Source organism: Balaenoptera borealis, assembly GCF_965194805.1.
Source record: "Balaenoptera borealis genome assembly, chromosome: X".
Classification (NCBI taxonomy): Eukaryota; Metazoa; Chordata; class Mammalia; order Artiodactyla; family Balaenopteridae; genus Balaenoptera; species Balaenoptera borealis.
The window spans coordinates 29,078,826-29,099,615 of record NC_138881.1 but is presented as its reverse complement, the minus strand read 5'-3'; the positions used below and the strand labels follow the sequence as shown (position 1 = coordinate 29,099,615).

Below are 20,790 nucleotides of genomic sequence, written 5' to 3'. Positions count from 1 at the left end.
GTATTTTCCTTACGTATTGAGGTGCTCCTCTGTGGGGTGCATAAATATTTACAATTGTTATATATTCTTCTTGGATTGGTCCCTTGATCATTATGTAGTGTCCTTCTTTGTCTCTTGTAATAGTCTTTGTTTTAAAGTCTATTTCGTCTGATATGAGAATTGCTACTCCAGCTTTCTTCTGATTTCCATTTGCATGGAATATCTTTTTCCATCCCCTCACTTTCAGTCTGTATGTGTCCCTAGGTCTGAAGTGGGTCTCTTGTAGACAGCATATATACGTGTCTTGTTTTTGTATCCATTCAGCCAGTCTGTGTCTTTTGGTTGGAGCATTTAATCCATTTACATTTAAGGTAATTATTGATATGTATGTTCCTATTACCATTTTCTTAGTTGTTTTGGGTTTATTTTTGTAGGTCTTTTCCTTCCCTTGTGTTTCCTGCCTAGAGAAGTTCCTTTAGCATTTGTTGTAGAGTTGGTTTGGTGCTGCTTAATTCTCTTAGCTTTTGCTTGTCTGTAAAGCTTTTAATTTCTCCATCAAATCTGAATGTGATCCTTTCTGGGTAGAGTAATCTTGGCTGTAGGTTTTTCCTCTTTCATCACTTTAAATATGTCCTGCCACTGACTTCTGGCTTGCAGAGTTTCTGCTGAAAGATCAGCTGTTAACCTTATGGGGATTCCCTTATGTGTTACTTGTTGTTTTTCCCTTGCTGCTTTTAATATTTTTTCTTTGTATTTAATTTTTGATAGTTTGATTAATATGTTTCTTGGCATGTTTCTCCTTGGATTTATCCTGTATGGGACTCTCTGTGCTTCCTGGACTTGATTAACTATTTCCTTTCCCTTATTAAGGAAGCTTTCAACTATAATCTCTTCAAATATTTTCTCAGTCCCTTTCTTTTTATCGTCTTATTCTGGGACTCGTATAATTCAAATGTTGGTGCTTTTAACGTTTTCCCAGAGGTTTCTGAGACTGTCCCCTGTTCTTTTCATTCTTTTTTCTTTATTCGGCTCTGCAGTAGTTATTTCCACTATTTTATCTTCCAGGTCACTTTTCCATTCTTCTGCCTCAGTTATTCTGCTATTGATCCCTTCTAGAGAATTTTTATTTCATTTATTATGTTGTGCATCTCTGTTTGTTTGCTCTTTAGTTCTTCTAGTTCCTTGTTAAACGTTTCTTGTGTTTTCTCCATTCTATTTCCAAGATTTTGGATCATCTTTACTATTATTATTCTGATTTCTTTTTCAGGTAGACTGCCTATTTCCTCTTCATTTGTTAGGTCTGGTGGGTTTTTGCCTTGCTCCTTCATCTGCTGTGTGTTTCTCTGTCTTCTCATTTTGCTTAACTTACTGTGTTTGGGGTCTCCTTTCCTCAGGCTGCAGGTTCGTAGTTTCCGTTGTTTTTGGTGTCTGTCCCCATTGGCTAAGTTTGGTTCAGTGGGTTGTGTAGGTTTCCTGGTGGAAGGGAGTAGTGCCTGTGTTCTGGTGGATGAGGCTGGAACTTTTCTTTCTGCTGGGCAGGTCCACGTCTGGTGGTGTGTTTTGTGGTGTCTGTGGCCATATTATGATTTTAGGCAGCCTCTCTGCTAATGGGTGGGGTTGTGTTCCTGACTTGCTAGTTGTTTGGCATAGGGTGTCCAGCACTGTAGGTTGCTGGTCGTTGAGTGGAGCTGGGTCTTGGCATTGAGATGGAGATCTCTGGGAAATTTTCGCCATTTGATATTACGTGGAGCTGGGTGGTCTCTAGTGGACCAGTGTCCTGAAGTTGGCTCTCCCACCTCAGTGGCACAGCCCTGACATCTGGCTGGAGCACCAAAAGCCTGTCCTCCACATGGCTCAGAATAAAAGGGAGGAAAAAAAGAAAGAAAAAAGAAGAAGATAAAATAAAATAAAATAAAGTAAAATAAAATAAAGTTATTAAAATAAAAAATAATTATTAAGCAAAATAATATTTTTAAGTAATAAAATAAAAAATGGACAGACAGCACCCTAGGGCAAATGGTAAAAGCAAAGCTATACAGACAAAATCACACAGAGAAGCATACACATACGCACTCACAAAAAGAGAAAAAGGGAAAAAATATATATATATCCTTGCTCCCAAAGTCCACCTCCTCAATTTGGGATGATTCGTTGTCTATTCAGGTATTCCACAGATGCAGGGTATATCAAGTTGATTGTGGAGATTTAATCTGCTGCTCCTGAGGCTGCTGGGAGAGATTTCCCTTTCTCTCATTTGTTCGCACAGCTCTGGGGGTTCAGCTTTGGATTTGGATCCGCCTCTGCGTGTAGGTCGCCTGAGGGCGTCTGTTCTTTGCTCAGACAGGATGGGGTTAAAGGAGCAGCTGATGCGGGGGCTCTGGCTCACTCAGGCCGGGGGGAGGGAGGGGTTCGTAGGCGGGGCGAGCCTGCGGCGGCAGAGGCCGGCATGACGTTGCACCAGCCTGAGGCCCTCCGTGTGTTCTCCTGGGTAAGTTGTCCCTGGATCACGGGACCCTGGCAGTGGCGGGCTGCACAGGCTCCCGGGAGGGGAGGTGTGGAGAGTGAGCTGTGCTCGCACACAGGCTTCTTGGTGGCGGCAGCAGCGGCCTTAGCGTCTCATGCCCGTCTCTGGTGTCCGCGCTGATGGCCGCAGCTCGTGCCCGTCTCTGGAGCTCCTTTAAGCAGCGCTCTGAATCCCCTCTCCTTGCGCACCAGGAAACAAAGAGGGAGGAGAAAGTCTCTTGCCTCTTTGGCAGCTCCAGACCTTTTCCCGGACTCCCTCCCGGCTAGCTGTGGTGCACTAACCCCTTCAGGCTGTGTTCACGCCGCCAACCCCAGTCCTCTCCCTGGGATCCGACCTCCGAAGCCCGAGCCTCAGCTCCCAGCCCCCGCCCACCCCGGCGGGTGAGCAGACAAGCCTCTCGGGCTGGTGAGCGCTGGTCGGCGCCGAGCCTCTGTGCGGGAATCTCTCCGCTTTGCCCTCCGCACCCCCGTGGCTGCGCTCTCCTCCGTGGCTCCGAAGCTTCCCCCCTCCGCCACCCCCAGTCTCCGCCCGCAAAGGGGCTTCCTAGTGTGTGGAAACCTTTCCTCCTTCATGGCTCCCTCCCAGTGGTGCAGGTCCCGCCCCTATTCTTTTGTCTCTGTGTTTTCTTTTTTCTTTTGCCCCACCCAGGTACGTGGGGAGTTTCTTGCCTTTTGGGAGGTCTGAGGTCTTCTGCCAGCATTCAGTAGGTGTTCTGTAGGAGTTGTTCCACATGTAGATGTATATCTGATGTATTTGTGGGGAGGAAGGTGATCTCCGCTTCTTACTCTTCTGCCATCTTGAAGCTCCTCCCCCGTATAGGCTTTTAATTTAAGATAGATTCACGTAGGTATTACTTGTTATTACACGCCAGCTTATTGTTGATAGGAAATCATTCCTCAGAGAAGGTATGTTTTTTTGAGTGATGTTACTACTAAAGACAGATTTTAGAAAAGTAATCTATGTTTCAAACAGTGCAATAATATCATTGATCACATTTGTAATTTTGTTCTTTAACTAGTGGGTAGCCATTGGGAGTTGAATACCAATCATGTTTACATTTTTGGAATGCTCTGTGGTAGTAAGACTTTTGGTAGTAAGGAGGCCAATTAGAAGAACTGAACTAAGGAGCACTGGGCATGAAAACGAGACAGACTAGGTTATTTTAGAAGAGGAAACTGAGGCTCAGGAGAAAACACATGGCACAGATAATGTGTCACAGAAGATTAGTGGCAGAGTTAAAATGAGCACCAAGATATCCAGACCCAGGTCCAAGACTTTTAAGCTATTTCAGAACTCCTCATCACATTAAATTCCTTGACAGAAAATAACTGCAGTTGAAAAATTTTGTTTCAAAGAATCATGTGCCACTGTGTTGACATTTTTGTAAGTAAAAGACGTTACTAGCTTCAGGGCCATGAAAATGCTCTCTTAGCAAAGTCTCAATAATTTTCCAGTATGATTAAAATTCAAATTATGTCACCTTACTTGTGAACAAAGTGAAAATATGTTTTGTGTAAGTCTTACCATTTGATAGTTTAAACCAATTAACAAAACCTGACAGCTGGTCTAGAATTTGAGGTAAAATTCCCCTGCTGACTCAGGCAGTGAATAAGAATTTAATGTTCATTAAAATATGTCACAATCTGAGACCCAAAACACGTACCATCTGTCACCAGTTCCTACTACATACCTAGGTATAGATACAGCATGCTAAAACTCTCTTTTATTTACAATCAGTGTAATTTGTTTTGAAATATTATCACTAATAACCCATGGGATTTTCTCCTACTTTTCATTTGAGGTGGGGGATGAGGAGTCACGTATTTCATTCCTCCTGATACATCATTTTGTCCAAATCATGTCAGTCTATTATTTTTCTGTCATCAAAATTGAGGGTTTTTTTGGTGTAAAGAATAAAAAGAAAAGGACAGAAGAAACTGAGGTGAATTCTAAGACTTGTAGAATCAAGTAGGTTATCATGGGAAGGCCCAAACCTACAAGAAATATGTTCCTGGGGCAGAGTACTGTTGCTGTGAGGATTCGTGGCATCTGCCAGGGAAGGACAACTCTGGGAAACTTGACAAAAGAGAGGATGGTGTGCAGGGGCTGCAGGAGTACTGTGGAATTAGGTCACTATCAAGTGTCTGTGAGATCAGATGGCAGGGACAGAGTGCTTATGGGAGCTTGGCAAGTCCCTGGTGACAGTGCTGTTTCACCAGGACTTGCTACCTTGACCTCAACTCCTGTGATCACCCTCAAAGAATTCATCCAGATAGTATCAGTGGTTCTCAAAGGGTGGTCCTTACACTAGCAGCATCGCCTGGGAACTTGTTAGAAATGCAAATTCTTAGGCCCCATCCCAGACCTACTGATTCAGAAACTCTGGAAGCGTAGGGCCCAGCAATCTGCCAGTTAACAAGCCTTCCTGGTGATTCTGACATTCCTTCAAGTTGAGAAGCCCCCACAGTGGATCAATATACCTAAATACAACAACAGGTGATTAGAAAGAATTGCAGTACTTCTTACATATGGACAAATAACTACACATAAAATAGGTACAGAATTCAGTTTTGCCAGTTTAAGAGAAATTGTCTTGGCATTACTCTTCTGAAGCATACGTCTGATGAGAATAGGGTGAAGAGTTTCTGGGCCTTTTGTAGGTATACATTCTCTTTTCACTTCAAATCATCTAACCTTGACCAGATAGAACATGCTTATTCTGTCTTCTTGAGCAGCTTATCTGTTTCTTGCCCATTTCTACTGCTGTCCAATCTGATTTATTGGCTGTACTTTCCTGCTTACCTTGGGAGGTATGTCCAGGTGCCTCACTTCTATGAAAATAAATTGTATTTCTTCTTTAAAATCCTAGCTGACCTCTGCCTTGTACATGTTTTCTAGACCTTCTTTTTGCCTCCTGAGTTTTCTAGAACTCTCTGGTTCTCTGGCAGTCAAAGATCTGTAATCAATTCTTGATATGCAGAAAGACATCTTTTTTTATACTGTAAATATTAGTAACAATTAAATCATAATTACTTGATATACACACACAAAATCCAAGCTTAAAATAATTGCTCTCCAAGGATAGATGGGAGAAGGCAATTCATTACTATGATGCAATGTATCTGGCACCACCATGGATTTCCTGTTTTCTCCCTCTCTTAGTTGTGTTGGGAGAGTACTTCAGGAACTGGGAGATTATAAGAGGAAGAAAGATTGGGAGAGAAAGAGAGAGGTTGACCCAGAGCCAACAAGGGGAAACAAACTGAGGCAGAACTACTATCCTGCCATTACCATTTGACAAACACAGATCTAGAATTTACTAGATAGAAGCCTTGGTTAGTACAGTGTTTTTGTCATACAGATTTAGGTAAAAATATATTGATTTGATAATTCCACAGTTTTACAGTAATGCTGTTTTTATTTTACCTTGAGTTATTTTCCCTAATTGTATTCCTTAATGACGAATTTCCCCTTTATTTTTGTAATGTTCACTAAGTGCTTCATTTTTTTTTGAATTTTATTTATTTTTTATACAGCAGGTTCTTATTAGTTATCTATTTTATACATAGTAGTGTATATATGTCAATCACAATCTCCCAATTCATCCCCCCCCCACGCCCCACTAAGTGCTTCTTCATTTGGTTTAATGTTAACACAGGAGGCTTCGTTTCATTTGCCACTAAATCTCTTTGGGTGTCCAATTACTTTTATAGATCATCTAAGAAAATCTTTTTAGGTAACATGAGACTACCCATAAATTTCCAACGCAAATGGTTTCCCCTTCTTCAGATTCAACTTTTATATCTTAATTCATATTTTGGTCTATTGCATTCTTTCAGACTTAGAAAAAATAGCGAAAAAAACAGTTATTGAGGAGAAACTAGAAATTCATTTCAAAACTTGCTTTTATTCCCTAAAAATGGCGTGCAGTAAGACTGCAATATAAAGAACACCAGGTGAAGTAGATTCTGAGAAAAGGATGAACTAATTGAAGGAGACACCAGAGCAGTCTGCAGTTAAGAGCTATCAATGCAGGTGGCATGCCAAAATGAACTACATAAAGTGTCCTTTGCGGGGTGGCAGGGGGAAGGGGGGGTGTATTGATTTCTCTCTGTCGATGACACTTCGGTTCATGAGCAGTTGGGACATCTGTTTCATACTCATTTCTTTGCCATGTGCAGTGTTAGTTGTTCTTAAATAAATTTGCATTTATTTTGGAAAGACAGGTCTCACAGCTTAGTTTATGTTCGTTGTACTTGCTACTGCCAAAAAGAGGGGATTGTAAAGGGACCATAAAATAATTCTCTCCTTTCTTTCTTCTTACTCTGTGTTTACAAATTACATCAGGGACTAGCATTTGGGAGATGGAAATGGGATTTCCCAAAGCATAGGTTGACCTTAATGGATAAAATGAAAGAATAAGCTGCCCTGATCTACTGATTTCACACAAGCCACTTTGTTTATTCATTCTCTGTCAACCAAATGGCATGTGTAACCCCCTCCATAGCTCCCAGGAACTTTGGAAATGTGAATGGTATAAAAATACTTCATAAAACACATAAGCATTTAGTAAACAGGCAAAGTGATTCCAAAGGATTTGTGTTATACTCAATTACTTAGTTCTATTACTTAATGGGCTCTAAAATTAGCTTTAGAAGATAATTACTCAAATAGCTGAAAGTTAATAACAGATGCTAAAAAATGAAAAAGTCAGTAAACTGAATAACAAGGTTTTTGTATCCAAATAATGAAAAGAATGTAAAAATCATAGAAATAAATAATATTGCAAATTTATTCAAATAATCACAGCATTTCAGATTGGGAAGTCCCCTTAGCCATGCTCATCTTCTCAATTCACCACCTTTTCTTCAGTACTCCTGGCATGTGATATTTTATTTGAATTCTATCAGAAATTAGAAAGAAATTCATAACATCCAAGAGCCATGCCTTTCACTTTAGAACACCTCCAAATGTTAAAAAGTAATTTCCATATGTTGATCTCTGTTTTGCCTTTTGAAGCAATGCTACATTTTTACTTGGCAGTTCTTCAAAAATGTTAAGGTAGTTCGTAAGTGCCTTAACGAGGTGTTTATTTTACATCTGACTTTTATTTCTCTTCAAGCTTCTTGGGAACATTATTTGGATTATAATTTTCTACTTATATTTTTATGAACTCTTGATCTTTTGCAGGCCCAATTATAATCTTTCCATATCTATACAAATGAGAAAGTGCATGCAAAAGCAAATTGAACTATAGTATTTCATAAAATGTAACCTAGGCTTAGTCTGTGTTCTTCCTTGTTTTAACAGGTTTTAAAAACCGATCTAGAAAAGAAAAAGCAAACCATGGACAAACTCTGCTCACTCAACCAAGATCTTCTTTCAACACTGAAAAATACATTGGTAGCCCAAAAGATGGAAGCATGGCTGGACAACTTTGCCCAGCGCTGGGATAATTTAGTCCAAAAACTTGAAAAGAGTTCAGCACAGGTTAGTGATAATAATTAACCTACAGTAAATTATCCTTGAGATTTTTGAAATCTGCAATAAGAGAGCGGTACTGTAACCCTGCAAAGGGTGTCACTAGATTAGTCCTTGCTAAGTATTCAGTTGAATAACAACATGGCTCTCTTGGTTGCCTTGACATTGGAGAATGTGGTAGAAGTGGAGGAGTGAGAGCTAGTGGACTGAACCAGCTACTGCCTTAGAGTGTAATCCCTTCCAATTCAATGGGAATGAGGATCTGAGTGACTCAGAGCAGTCGGACAAAATGCTAGGGAACTGTGTCATCACACTGGAATGATCCCTGGAATGATGAGGGCTATTAATTGACCTCTACATTTTACGTATGAGAAAATGAAGTTTAGGGAGGAAAAGTGAATTGTCCAAGGTAAGTCAGTGATAAGAGCAGGACTAGGGCCCAGGTCCTTTGATTTCACTAAAGACCTCTTTCAATTAGTGCAAGTGAGGTTATAATCAGTGGATTTTCTGCCGTAGACTGTTGATTCATAAAATCATGCAGCTTAGTTATACTAACACATATAAGCTGTAGATTAGGAAAACATCTATGTTTTACTTGTAGTGTCATGTGTTTTTATGCTAAGAATTGTAAAAGTTTTGATAATTTTTTTTAATGTGATATTTTTAAACTAGAAAATTTTATTATCTGATACGGTTATTAGATGATGGAGTCATGGGCAGTCATTCAAAATATTAACATTATGTTTAATAGTGTTTAATACATTCTGCCATATTGTTTCGTATTATAGAAGCTTTTACTAATTGGTCACAGATCATAGTTCAATGCACCATGCACACGTCTCTATTAAAGCCACATTCAGTAGCTTTAGGCATATATCTCCTCTCTTGTGAGACAGTACAGGGAATTTGTTTTTTGATACTTGGCATCTGATAAGTGGCACTTAGGAAATGTTTGTTGAAAGATGAAGAAATGAAGTTTGAAGTATTGCTTCCAAGAATATAATTTAAGAAAATATGATCAGCCAACATATATGATTTTCAATCACAGTTCAATCTTTTTTTTAAAATCAAATTCATATTTAAAATTTAAAACTTGGAGGAGTATCAATTGTAATCATTTCTCATACAGTCATTGGGCAATAATAAAAATTCTATTGACTATATTTTTGGCAGTTACTTGATATAATAGTGATTTTACCACCAGGTCATGATTCTTCTTATTATATGTAATCTGGCCTTGGTTACTTTGCATGATCATTGGCATTTATGTAACAAATATGTGAGACATTAGAAAGTGTTATACTGTTTAAACCATCAGTCATATCATTCCAATATATACCCACTGGTTCCATAGATTATTGATGCTGTAAAATGGTCAGTTACCATGTTAAGAAGCACTGGCATTATTTGATGAAGATATTTTGAAATGTGTCCCTTTAAGGGGATATATTCACGGAGGTGTAATGGGGTTAACAAAAGGTTGCATTCTGGTTCACTTGCCCTATTGGCAGTGGTTTTCCAAACTTGAGTCTGCATAATAGTTACCTGGGAAACTGATTCTAATGCATAGTCCTAGATTCTGTGCTCAGAAAATCTCTTTCAGTAGGCTAGTAATCTACATGCAGCCTTTGATAAAGTCTGCAGAACATATTTTTTGAAAGCATTGAATTAGTAAGACAATGACATATGTGCCAGTCCCCACATTCTGGTGTTCCTCAGTGCTGCCTGAAATGGGAAGAACGGAGACCTTCCTAGCAATATATTGCTAGTATTTAAATATGCTCATTCTGTGGAATGAGACTTGTGCATCTCATCAAAATCTTACTTATTTGATTATTCTAGTTGGTTAAAAAATAAAATAGAAACCTTATTTTTTAATGGCTTAAAAGTTATGAGACTACCACCTAGGGCAACTTACTTAACCTCCTATTTTTGAACTTTATGAAATCTATGATAAAACAGTACTAGCTTTGGTTTGTGTAATTCTTTATAAAATGATTTCCAACACATAACATATATCTGCTCTACTTGCTCACTGGGGTTTGATGAGGGTAAAATAAAGCCATAGACGTGAAAGCATTTTGAGAAAAAAAAAAAGTTTCTCTTGATATGCAAGGCATTCTGTTTAGTGAGTCTGGACAGCTTGTTGTAGTTCACTATGATTTTTTTTTTAAATTTATTTTTAAACCATTATACACTCATACCAGACCAGAAGCAGATAAATTGAGTTATATTAGCAAGTTGCTTCCTAGGACACTAAGCTTGAGCCTTTCTTAAGCTCATGTCTCACTTTTCACTCCTTGGTTTTTCCCAAAACTGCACTATCATAGGCCCAATCCAAATCACTGTTTGCGAGTGGGGGGCTCTTAGGAAGCTACCCAGGGAAAGAGGAATTAAAAGGAGATAGAGTGAAAAAAGAAATAGTATCTTGTAACTAAAAAAAAAAAAATGATTTTCTTTCTTACGTGTCACATTGAACTTAATCAAAATTACATAAGAATTGCAAGAATGTTGAGGGTAAGGTTGTGACTTTAAAGAACAAAGCTCACTTGTATGCATATATTCCAGCCTGTTTGTGGGGGGAAAATAGTCCCATTAATGACACAATATACTCAGTCTTTTAAAAATCCTTTTAAATGATTGGTATAAAGAATGAGCAAAGTTCTGGTAATGGTTAAAATCCAGTAGGGTGTTGGAATTGTGACTGAGATGACAAGGCATCTGATTGTGCTCATATGTGCTCATGATGTGCCCGAAATTTTGACTACTATTCAGGTCAAGGCTTTGAGGGATTTTGACCTTATGAAACAGTAGCATGGCAAGAGATCAAAACATGAAAAAAATCAACTATGAGGACTGCTCTGTTGCATTTCAGAGTCAGGTTTGGCTTTAATACCTGGACACAAGCTGAAGATGCTGAAGTTGATGAGAAGGCAGCCTAAGAAAATGGAAATACTTTCTGTTTCCAAAAGTTAAAAAGAATAATAACATTTGCTATGTGGATGCTTAAAATGAGAAAAGAGAGCAAATGAAATACACCTTGAATTGACTTATTTAAATACTCGAATAACCCTATGTTTCCTCCAAACTTTTTATAAACACGCTCGTTGAAATTTACTCAGCTATTTTTTCCTAAATGCCGTGCCCCGGTGGACATATTTATATTTTGATTGTAATTAGGGAATACGATAGTCAGAAATTCATTATAGTTAATACTTTAAATGATTTGAAATATTATTTTTCCCCATTTAACTGAAATCATGGTATACTATGGAAAGGAGATACTATTCATTTGCTTTATAATTTATTATGGTAATTTATGTTAGACTTGGCAGCATGAGTTCAGACGTAAGAATATATCTATTTAGATAAATCCAGAAGTTCTGTAGCCTTGTGATTTTTTTAAACAGAGTAAATTATCTTCTTTGCCAGAAATAAGGAACATTTTATGATTCGTGCAAGTTCATAGCTCTTATTCCCATTTTATCAATATTTTGCTATATTCCTAATGACCATTTTTGCAGTGTTCTGAACTATGAGCACAGATATCTTAAAGATAAAATTAATATCCTCAGAATTCCCCTCCCCTTGAACATGAGCGTACATGTTTATGCTGTGTGTGTCTGTGTCTGTACTCATGGATTCCCAAATAGAGAAAGTGATTATTATGTATGAATATATCTGTTCTACATTATTTATGTCCTTCTGAGAGTTTTAAAACTCCTGCCAGACATGTAAGTAATGTAAAACATGGTTGAAGATAATAAGCTAGTGTTTTTCATAATACCAGAAATGCAAATAGATGCAAAAGCATTAAGATGAAAATTTCTGTATTTGCCTTTCTTTTCAGAGTTCATTCTCATATTTTAGAGATCCCTGTTTTTACTCTCCATAAAATAGTTTACATGCACATTCTGACTGTACCCATTCTCAAAGCATTATTTTGTAGACCTCTTGATACATGAAATGTAGTTACAATTGGTTTGCCTCTCATCTTTTTGCCAATGATTTTAATTAAAAATACTCTAAGGCCTTTCAGTTGACAACCCTTTTCAGTGGTTCCTGAAAGCTCTCCAAGTCTAATCAGTCTGCTGCCAATTAAAAAACAATTTTAATGGTTTTATAAAACCCAGAATTAAAATAAAATTTCCTCACTTATTTTAGGTTTTTATCTTACTTAATTCATGGACTAACTATCTTGAATTTTAGAGCATCTATTGGTTAATTGCTTAGGTTAAAGGTTTTATTAGAAAATTTCCAAGTTATAGCTCAAATAACCTTGGGAATTAACTGTATTCTTTTGCTACCTTCAGCTAAAGTAGATGTTTGAGAACAGGCCTTGTGTGCATCAGTGCAATTGGTTTTATGTTGTAAATTCATTTATCTACGACAACATAAAATGTTGTAGGCACTGAAAATTTAAGAGACAACAGCTAAATTAACTGTTGGAACCACTCATTCCTTATTTATAAAATGAAAAATTTGGTCTAGGAAGAGCTCTGTAGTGTCCTTCCAGTTCTAAATGTTTATGATGCGTTTCTCTTTGCTTGAAATTTTATATAAAACTCTAGAGTAATTAGTGAAGAGATTCCAACTATCTCCATTGTATAAATCTCAGAATCAGCTGGAAGATGATAATAAAAATGAAATTCTCTTCCTATTAGAAGAAGACTGACTTCTGAAATAGTTACATTTCACTCATCATGAGTATGTAATTAAAATACCATTAAGATAAAATACTCAGCATCTATATGATAAATCTACTGTTTGCTGACAATAAATGAAATAACACAGTGAGAAAAATCCAAGTGTTTTTTTTTGTGTGCTTAATAATCTGCATCCCTAGTTAAAGAAAGTGTTCCGTTACTTCCTGCCAGATGGTGTGTAGAGGAAGGTCAGGTGGATCAGAAAAAATAAATTTCATTGCTTCTTGAATTTTTGCAGATGCAGCTAATTCATACAGTTGCTCAAATTCTGTGTTTAGTATGCATCCTGAAGCCAACATGTATCTCTTCTTTCTGACAATGTGTACAAAAGAGAATTTGAAGTGAGGGACAAAATACATAAAATTAAAGAGAGAGTTTTACGGAATAAACCTTCTTAACTATCATCTAATATTTTATTTCAAATGGGAGAATGACTTCTTTTATGATATCTTTTGAATATTGACTCTGTGCTTATGATTCTAATATCAGTATCTATTCAAGAAGTTATATTGCCTTAATATCAGTATCAAAACAGGACAGTAATTGATATTACAGTTTAGTTACCAAGCCAGTCTCATGAACTTGGGCACTCCTTGTACGCTACACCTAGCTGTGTTAATTCCTCGGCATTTGTTCATGAGATAGAACATTTTTTAGCCTTTTGATTAATAACCCAGCTTCCTTTGTGAGCACGTGATCTTTTACCCCAGGTTTCTCATAAAGTTCAACATATAAATCCTTTCTGTTGCTTAGAATTGTGGATCCTCACACCATCATCAGCTATTTGTGCCTTGTGCTACCATGCCTGTGGAGATAGTTTTAAGCCTGGCTATCAGTTATCAGCTAAAGCTGTTGCCATGATTATGCAGTATGTTTTAAACTGTAGAACTGCAACCCCTCTATGCCCATTAAAAATCAGTGATCACTCTAAAGTTCTGTATGTATAAAGAAGACAACGAGAAACTTCAATCCACACTTGTCAACCTGCCTGAAATTTTTACCTCTCATCTATAAAATGGGAATAAACTTAGTACTTATTCTTAGGGCCATTGTGAGGTAAAGATAGCCACCACTTATTAGGCTTTTACTGCAGATACTATTTTGAGTATTTTAAATAAGATAAGGGATGCAAAGCACCTAGCATAATGCCTGGAATGTGCAGAGAGCTCCATAACTGGTAGCTATTATTACAAGTATAAGTATTTTAATAATAATAAAAATGATAATAAGATAAATTAGGTAACTAATTTTTTATAATTTGAATCTCTTTTAGTAAGTTTTTTTTTAAATGTTCAAATAGTATCTCACAATACCAGTAGAAATCTCTAACGTCAAAGAACTTACAAAGTCAAGACTATTTAAATAATTAAGTGATGCAATTAAGAATATAGGCCAAACTGAAAGATAACAGCACAAAGTTAATTTAAAATATAAGAACAGGTGGTAAATACAACTAGTTGCCCATGAGAAACTGGATACAGTGGTGGAAAAGAAATGTTTCCTTTCGTTATATGCCCTTTTACATTCTTTAAATATGCTTGAATGTACATATAGCTCCTTTTCAAAATGTGCATTTTTAAACAAATGGAAGAGAAAATGGTAAGAAAGATTTTCATTGTTTGAAAAGAGTATGTTTTTTCTAGACCTACCCAAATTATACAACCTTAATGCAAGAAGGTGTTCACCCTAGAACTATCAAGACACTGGGCAAATCCTCTTCCAGTTTTTCTCACAATGGGAAAAATGTAAATTTTGGAAATTAACATATATCACTTTATAAGTAAAGAAGGTTCGGTGTAGAAAAATTCCTGAATTTTCTCTGGACTTTTTAGTGGTTATTACTAATATGTAGCAAGAGAGTACTTATTGTGTTCAAACATTATGTAATTTAATTCTTGCTTCCAGGACGGGCTACATATTTTGCGAGGCTCAGTGCAGAATGAATATGCAGGGATTCTTTACAAAAATTATTAAGAATTTCAAGAGGGTGACAGCAGAGCATGAAACCAAGAATGAGATCCTTTTGAGTGAGGGGACCTGGGTGACTACATAAGTTGCACACCCATGAAGCAGGCCTTGTTTGCAACACTCTTGTGAGAGATGTATTATCATTACTGTTTTACATATGAAGAAAAGAAATAAAAGCTCTGAGAGAGTAACCAGTCTGCCTCAAATGTTACAGGATGTGAACTGTGGACCTGTTGTTTGAGAACTGTGGAGCCTGGCTCAGAGACCTCCACTTTTAATCACTGTAAGAGGAACTAGCTTCCAAACCTAAAGACAAATAATTCTTTTCCATTTTTACTGGCTAGTTAACTGACAGATCAAGGGGCTAGTATCTAAAAACAAATCTATTTTGTTTTCATGAAGACATTTACATGCAATTATTTTGCATACTTGTATTTTTCATGTGGAACTCACCTTGTCTCACAATTATTTGTGTGGTTGTCACCTTCACTACTATACTGTGAGATCTCTAAAAATAGAGATTCCATTGTATTTGTTTCTGGATGTTCTGTAGTGACACATATTGAATAGATGTTAGAATTTAATTGAAACATTATGATTCAGCTGCTGAATAACTTATGCAGTTTTAGATTGCTTTAACTGAATATGATGTCCAAAGTCAGAAAATCTAGGTTTTGGAGCACCCGATTAAATCTAGTTCTAGCAAGTACCTGGTATTATAGAGCTTGGAAATAAGATTTATTGGAGTCATGATTATCAAGCTTCAGACCTTTAAGACTGTCAGGTGGAAACAATACTCACCTTACTCTTTGTTGGTTCAGGGTTCAAAACAAATTTTATTTATTTATTTATTCAGGCCACGCAGCACAGCTTGTGGGATCTTAGTACCCAGACAAGGGATTGAACCCGTGCCCCCTGCAGTGGAAGCACAGAGTCCTAACCCCTGGACCGCCAGGAAATTCCCAAAACAAATTTTAAATGAATGAAGTCATAATAATGCAGGCTTCCACTAGGTGTAACGATCTTTGCCAATGGGAAAATTTGATGCCATACTCAGGAAGGAGTTGTCTGCCTCTGGAAGTAGTGAATCCTGTAGTAAGGAGGAGGTTATACTCAGTGACCTCCATAATCCCTTCCTGTCTATATTTTTAATGATTCTAACACATAATTAAGTGTTTACAGTCAATAACTAAAAGTGATGGGAAAATTTAGTACATGACCAATTGTTTTTTATTCTGGAGTAGGTTTTGAAAGTAATTATTAATTTGTTATATATAATGAATTATACCCTATATTTACAGGGTCAATGCACAGATGTTTTCTTATTTCTGTATCCCAAAGGAAATGAAGTAGTAGTTTCAAATACAGTATAGTGATGATTATAGTATAGAACAATTACAGATCCACGTCTGCTATTATTTTATTTAAAAATGTTTTTTCTTTCTTATAAGGTTTGCTATATTCTTAAATGTCTCTTCGTAGTATATAATGTTGCCATTTTTCTTTACCTTTCGTGGGCACATCTATCCAATTTCATAATATCAATTAGAAGATATTACAACATTTTAGAAATTAATTTCACAGCCAAATATTCAGTAGCACAAATATTCCATAACATTAGATATAACTGCAAAAAAGTAGCTTTGTATTTTCAGAATCTCTGCATTCTGGTGCCTGCACATATAAAAGTAGAAATTTTCCACCTGAACAATATTTTCTTCAAGCCATGATTGTATGCAAAAACAATTTGCCCATGGTTAAAAAAAATGTTACTCTGAAAAAATTAAATGCTCTTGGAATCCTACTTAAGAAGTCTGTGTTCCTTTTGGTTAAAGGTAGAATTAATTTGATCATGCAATTGTCATTTTGTGTTGAGTTCAGTTAGGTTTGAGGTTATATCTTAAGCATTTTTAAAAACTATGTTACCTTCTGCTTTCATTTTGGCATAACTTGTCAATGGACTATATAATTATAGTTTGAAGCTCAGTGCTTGATTCTGAATAATGAATCTATGGAGATCTTAGAGAAGTTAAAACCTGTGCTTGACACATGTAGAAACTTGATATCTCTTAATGTCTTTTTTTTTAAACTATTTAGGCTACCTAAATGGAAGTCCCTAAGGCCTTGGCATATGTAAAGATGTGGCTTGCACAAAGGGTAGCACCTTCAAAATGTATTTGTCAAGAGCAATTTTTACATAAGACACCATGACAAAGGATTTCATTACTACATGTCAATCCCTATTTGGAAGCTGAAATCAGAAGATCATGAGGCTTCCCTGCTTTCTTCCCATTGAGGGAATCGGTCATCATGTGTGAGGCAGGGAGGTTCCCTCAAACCTCTTCCTTATCTCTTGGCAAATTCAGGAAAATCAGTAAAACTAATCTTGGCCCCAACCAGATCCTTGACTATGTGTATATTTAGTACCTATAAGTGGATCCAAAGCAGGCCTGTTTTGGTCTCCATGGAAATAGATCTTCCGAAAAATTTGGCTTACTGGAAGAGTAATGATTAACATCACAAGAGGTAACTTTTTAGTCTTAATAACTGGAGGACTGTGAGACAGAATTGGTGGTTAAGGCAAGAGGATGTCTCACCGTTTTGTGACTTGTCTGTCTGGTAATGCCTGTGTACTGAGGGAATGGCCTCTCACGACTTGGGTCACAAATCATATCATTTCAAAGAGTGATGATCTATGTCTAAAAAAAAATCTTTGTAAAGTCTGAACACAAAGTTAGTGTGATTCTAAACCAAGAAGAATCGAACGCTAACTTTGGATACTCAAATATTTTAACAGATTGACTAATTTAAATCAAACAAGTGTAGCGTGCTTTTTAATATTCGAATAACATTCAGCTTAAATGTATTTCTGGACTAATAGGCACTTTATATTAATCTTTTATTGTACTTTTAAAGGGCATATCACTTATTTGATTAAAAAGTCATTTATTACACACTTCAAAGAATTTTGTCTAAAAATTTATAGACTATAAATTATATTTATGAAAACCAAAGATGCATTCAATGCACTATTTAATAAACATATACAATGTGCCAGGCAATGGAATTAGTGCTGGAATACCTTAGCAAAATTTACATTAGTGTTGTAAACACTTTAAACAGCATGTCTAATTAAATGACAGAATGACACCCTAAGTTTTCCTCCTTTGCCCCACTTATTTCCCATAGCTTGACCAATAAATTGAAGAGGCACTAAGTTTACTTCTGGTTTTGAGATTACTTTCCTTTGTGATTTCAGTCAACATAACTTAAGTCAGATAAAACAATTTGATTTGGGTTCAATATGGTGCTATTTTGATCTGAAGGTCAATATACCAACAAACAGGAACAGTTTCTCATTATTTTCCTTCACCACTCCAAGCAGTCTTTACTGAAGTCTTTCAAGCAGTGTGTGACCTCTGTTTCAATACTTCTTGCAGATTTCACAGGCTGTCACCACCACTCAGCCATCACTAACACAGACAACTGTAATGGAAACGGTAACTATGGTGACCACAAGGGAACAAATCCTGGTAAAGCATGCCCAAGAGGAACTCCCACCACCACCTCCCCAAAAGAAGAGGCAGATTATTGTGGATTCCGAAATTAGGAAAAGGTGAGAAGCTTTTGCTCATGGCTTTATCCTCAAGCGAAGAGTAATTGTTAAGCAGGAAAACTCATTTACAGCTATTTTGATGGCAGTGTTTTTACTTAAACAATATTTCCAGAAGCCTCGGGTGCCTATACTGTCAGTTAAGTTAGTGAGAAAAATTATGAAGTAAGTTTTAAAATTTCCCCCAAGCAATCCCTATCCCAACAAAAACAGAATGCTTAATGGAAATACTATTTTCTGGATTGAAAGAAGAAACCACAAGTGATGAATGCCTTTTATCCTGAAAGTTTCCTTTTTTCTTATCAAGAACCTGCTTGTTCAGTGCCTACTTTTGCATTAAATGCCTTTTTCCAATAATGGAAAGGACATTTTCATGAAGAAGAGATACACCTATAACAGACACGATCCATTCTGTTAGTTTACGAGAACATAATGTCTCAATCTGCGTGTCCTAAATCAGGAGTAATTACAGAACAGATTTCCTGTTCTTTGATATTTATAAAGTCTTATCTTGAAGGTGTTAGAATTTTTAACTGAGCTTTTTGTGGATATTCTCAACTAGACATTGTAGATAAGTTAGGTATTATGTAAATCAGTAGATATATTAAAATGATGGGAATAAAATTTTATAAATGCAAAAGCTAGCATGGAAATCATAAAAATGGTACAATTTCCTTTTCATGCCTATGATTATAGTTCTAAGATTAAGAAAGAACATTAAAACCTGCCTTAACGTTTCTAAGCAGCATGTGTTTGGGAGCACATGGAACACGTGACATTAGAATTTGTGTATACAAGGGTAGGGAAGCATGAGAAGAACATATACCCAAAAATAGTGTGTCAGATGTTTTAGGCAAAGGAAGAAACACCTAGAAAAGTTTTCAAGTACATCATTTGGGACTTTCAATACTTCCCTGTTAATCCGTGACTTTTAACCTACTTTCATAATTCCACCGTAGACCACGGGGCTTTTCTCCCTGGTTGGAGCTCCTTGGCTGAGTGAACCCTCTCGTTCAGGGCTCAGCAAACGGAAGCCTGCGGGCTCAATCCAGCCTGCTGCCAGTTCTTGTAGGGCTCATGAGCTGAGAACTGTTTTTTACATTTTTAAGTGGTTGAAAATAATCAAAAGAAGAATATTTCATGACATGTGAAAATTTCTGAAATTCAAAGGTCAGTGTGCACAAATCAGGTTTTATCAAAACAAAGTCAGACTCATTCGTCTATGCATCATCCTTGGTTGCTTTCACATTAGAAAGGCAGGGTTGGGCAGTTGTCACAGAGACTATATGACCTACAAATCCCCAAATATTTACTATATGGCCATTTACAGGAAAAGTTTACTGAGCCTTGTTCCAGTCAGATGGTTCTCAGAATCTTTTGAATATTGGCATTCTGTTTGGGGCAGCAACTTCCAAGAACTCTATTCATTATAGTGGTTGAAATTTTAACATTCATTGATGGAGAAAGAATGTGACAGCCAAAATAAATCAGTAAAGCTCTTAATGAATTTGCTTTTTATTAATCCTAAGAGCATGGCGATTAATTTGATGCCTTGTTAAATATATGTCTACAGACAATGCCTAGTGGGCACATGGATTTATGGATCCTTTGCAACAACCTAACAGCTCTCCAACAAGTTTCCAAGCAGAGCAATATGGAGACCTAGTTGATCTACCCCCTAATATGTTCGGGACCCTTCTAATACAGATATTAACAGAGCAATTTGATTCCTGCCAGTCTCTGTCTTCAAAAGCTTATTCTTGGCTCCTGTTTGGAGAATGTATTTGGTTAGGAAAAATGTGTTCTGAGTACTTTTTTGTTTTCAAGAAAGTGTGACTAGTGGTGAAATATTTTGTCTCCTAAATTCTGTTTGTATCATATGCTCTCAGCAGTTTTTGTAAGTGCTTGGAAGGAGATGTTCAATTGGGAACATAAAGAATATATTACTTAAATAAAAGCTAACACTTATTGAGGATTTTATTATGCATTCAGCACTAGATTAAATGCTTTGTCTGCATAGCTCATTTATTCTTCCCACTAACCCTCCCAAATAGGTATGGCTATTATTACTATTACACACAGCTTCAGAGTGCCTGAGCCAGGATTTCAGCTGAGGTAACCTGACTACAGAACCTGGACTGTGTAGGAAAATGTTTCTTTTGTAGATAAATGACAAAGGTGATCTTATGTCTTGGTTTGCCTGAATCATCCCAAATTACACCTTTTATCCCAGCATAATTATATAAAGCACCAACTTTCACTCAGATGTATCCTGATTTGGACAGTAGGGTAATATGGACACTCTGTGTAAGACTCTAGATTGATAACTTTAGACTGAACAAAGAGAGCAAATGAGCAAACATTTAGGAGCAATTAAATCCAGTAAGTGATAATTGTCTGCAGGATGGAATTTGGTTAAAATACTATAATGGTTCCGGAGGCGTCATGCAAACATGACTGAAAACATCATGGTGGCTAGTGATTCTCTCTTGTCCCAGGTGAGAACTGCTAGTGTTTAA

General features: G+C 36.8%; 1 protein-coding gene across 8 annotated transcripts in view; it reads left to right on the top strand.

Annotated features, from left to right (window-relative positions):
• The window catches only part of DMD (dystrophin), a 2,485,149-nt gene that overhangs the window by 1,019,377 nt on the left and 1,444,982 nt on the right, over positions 1-20,790 (top strand). For all 8 annotated transcript variants that reach the window (XM_082378022.1, XM_082378021.1, XM_082378025.1 and 5 more), the window contains 2 exons: positions 7,814-7,993; positions 18,099-18,274. In XM_082378022.1, the coding sequence (XP_082234148.1) occupies positions 7,814-7,993; positions 18,099-18,274 (356 nt within the window). The remainder of the gene's footprint in view (positions 1-7,813; positions 7,994-18,098; positions 18,275-20,790) is intronic.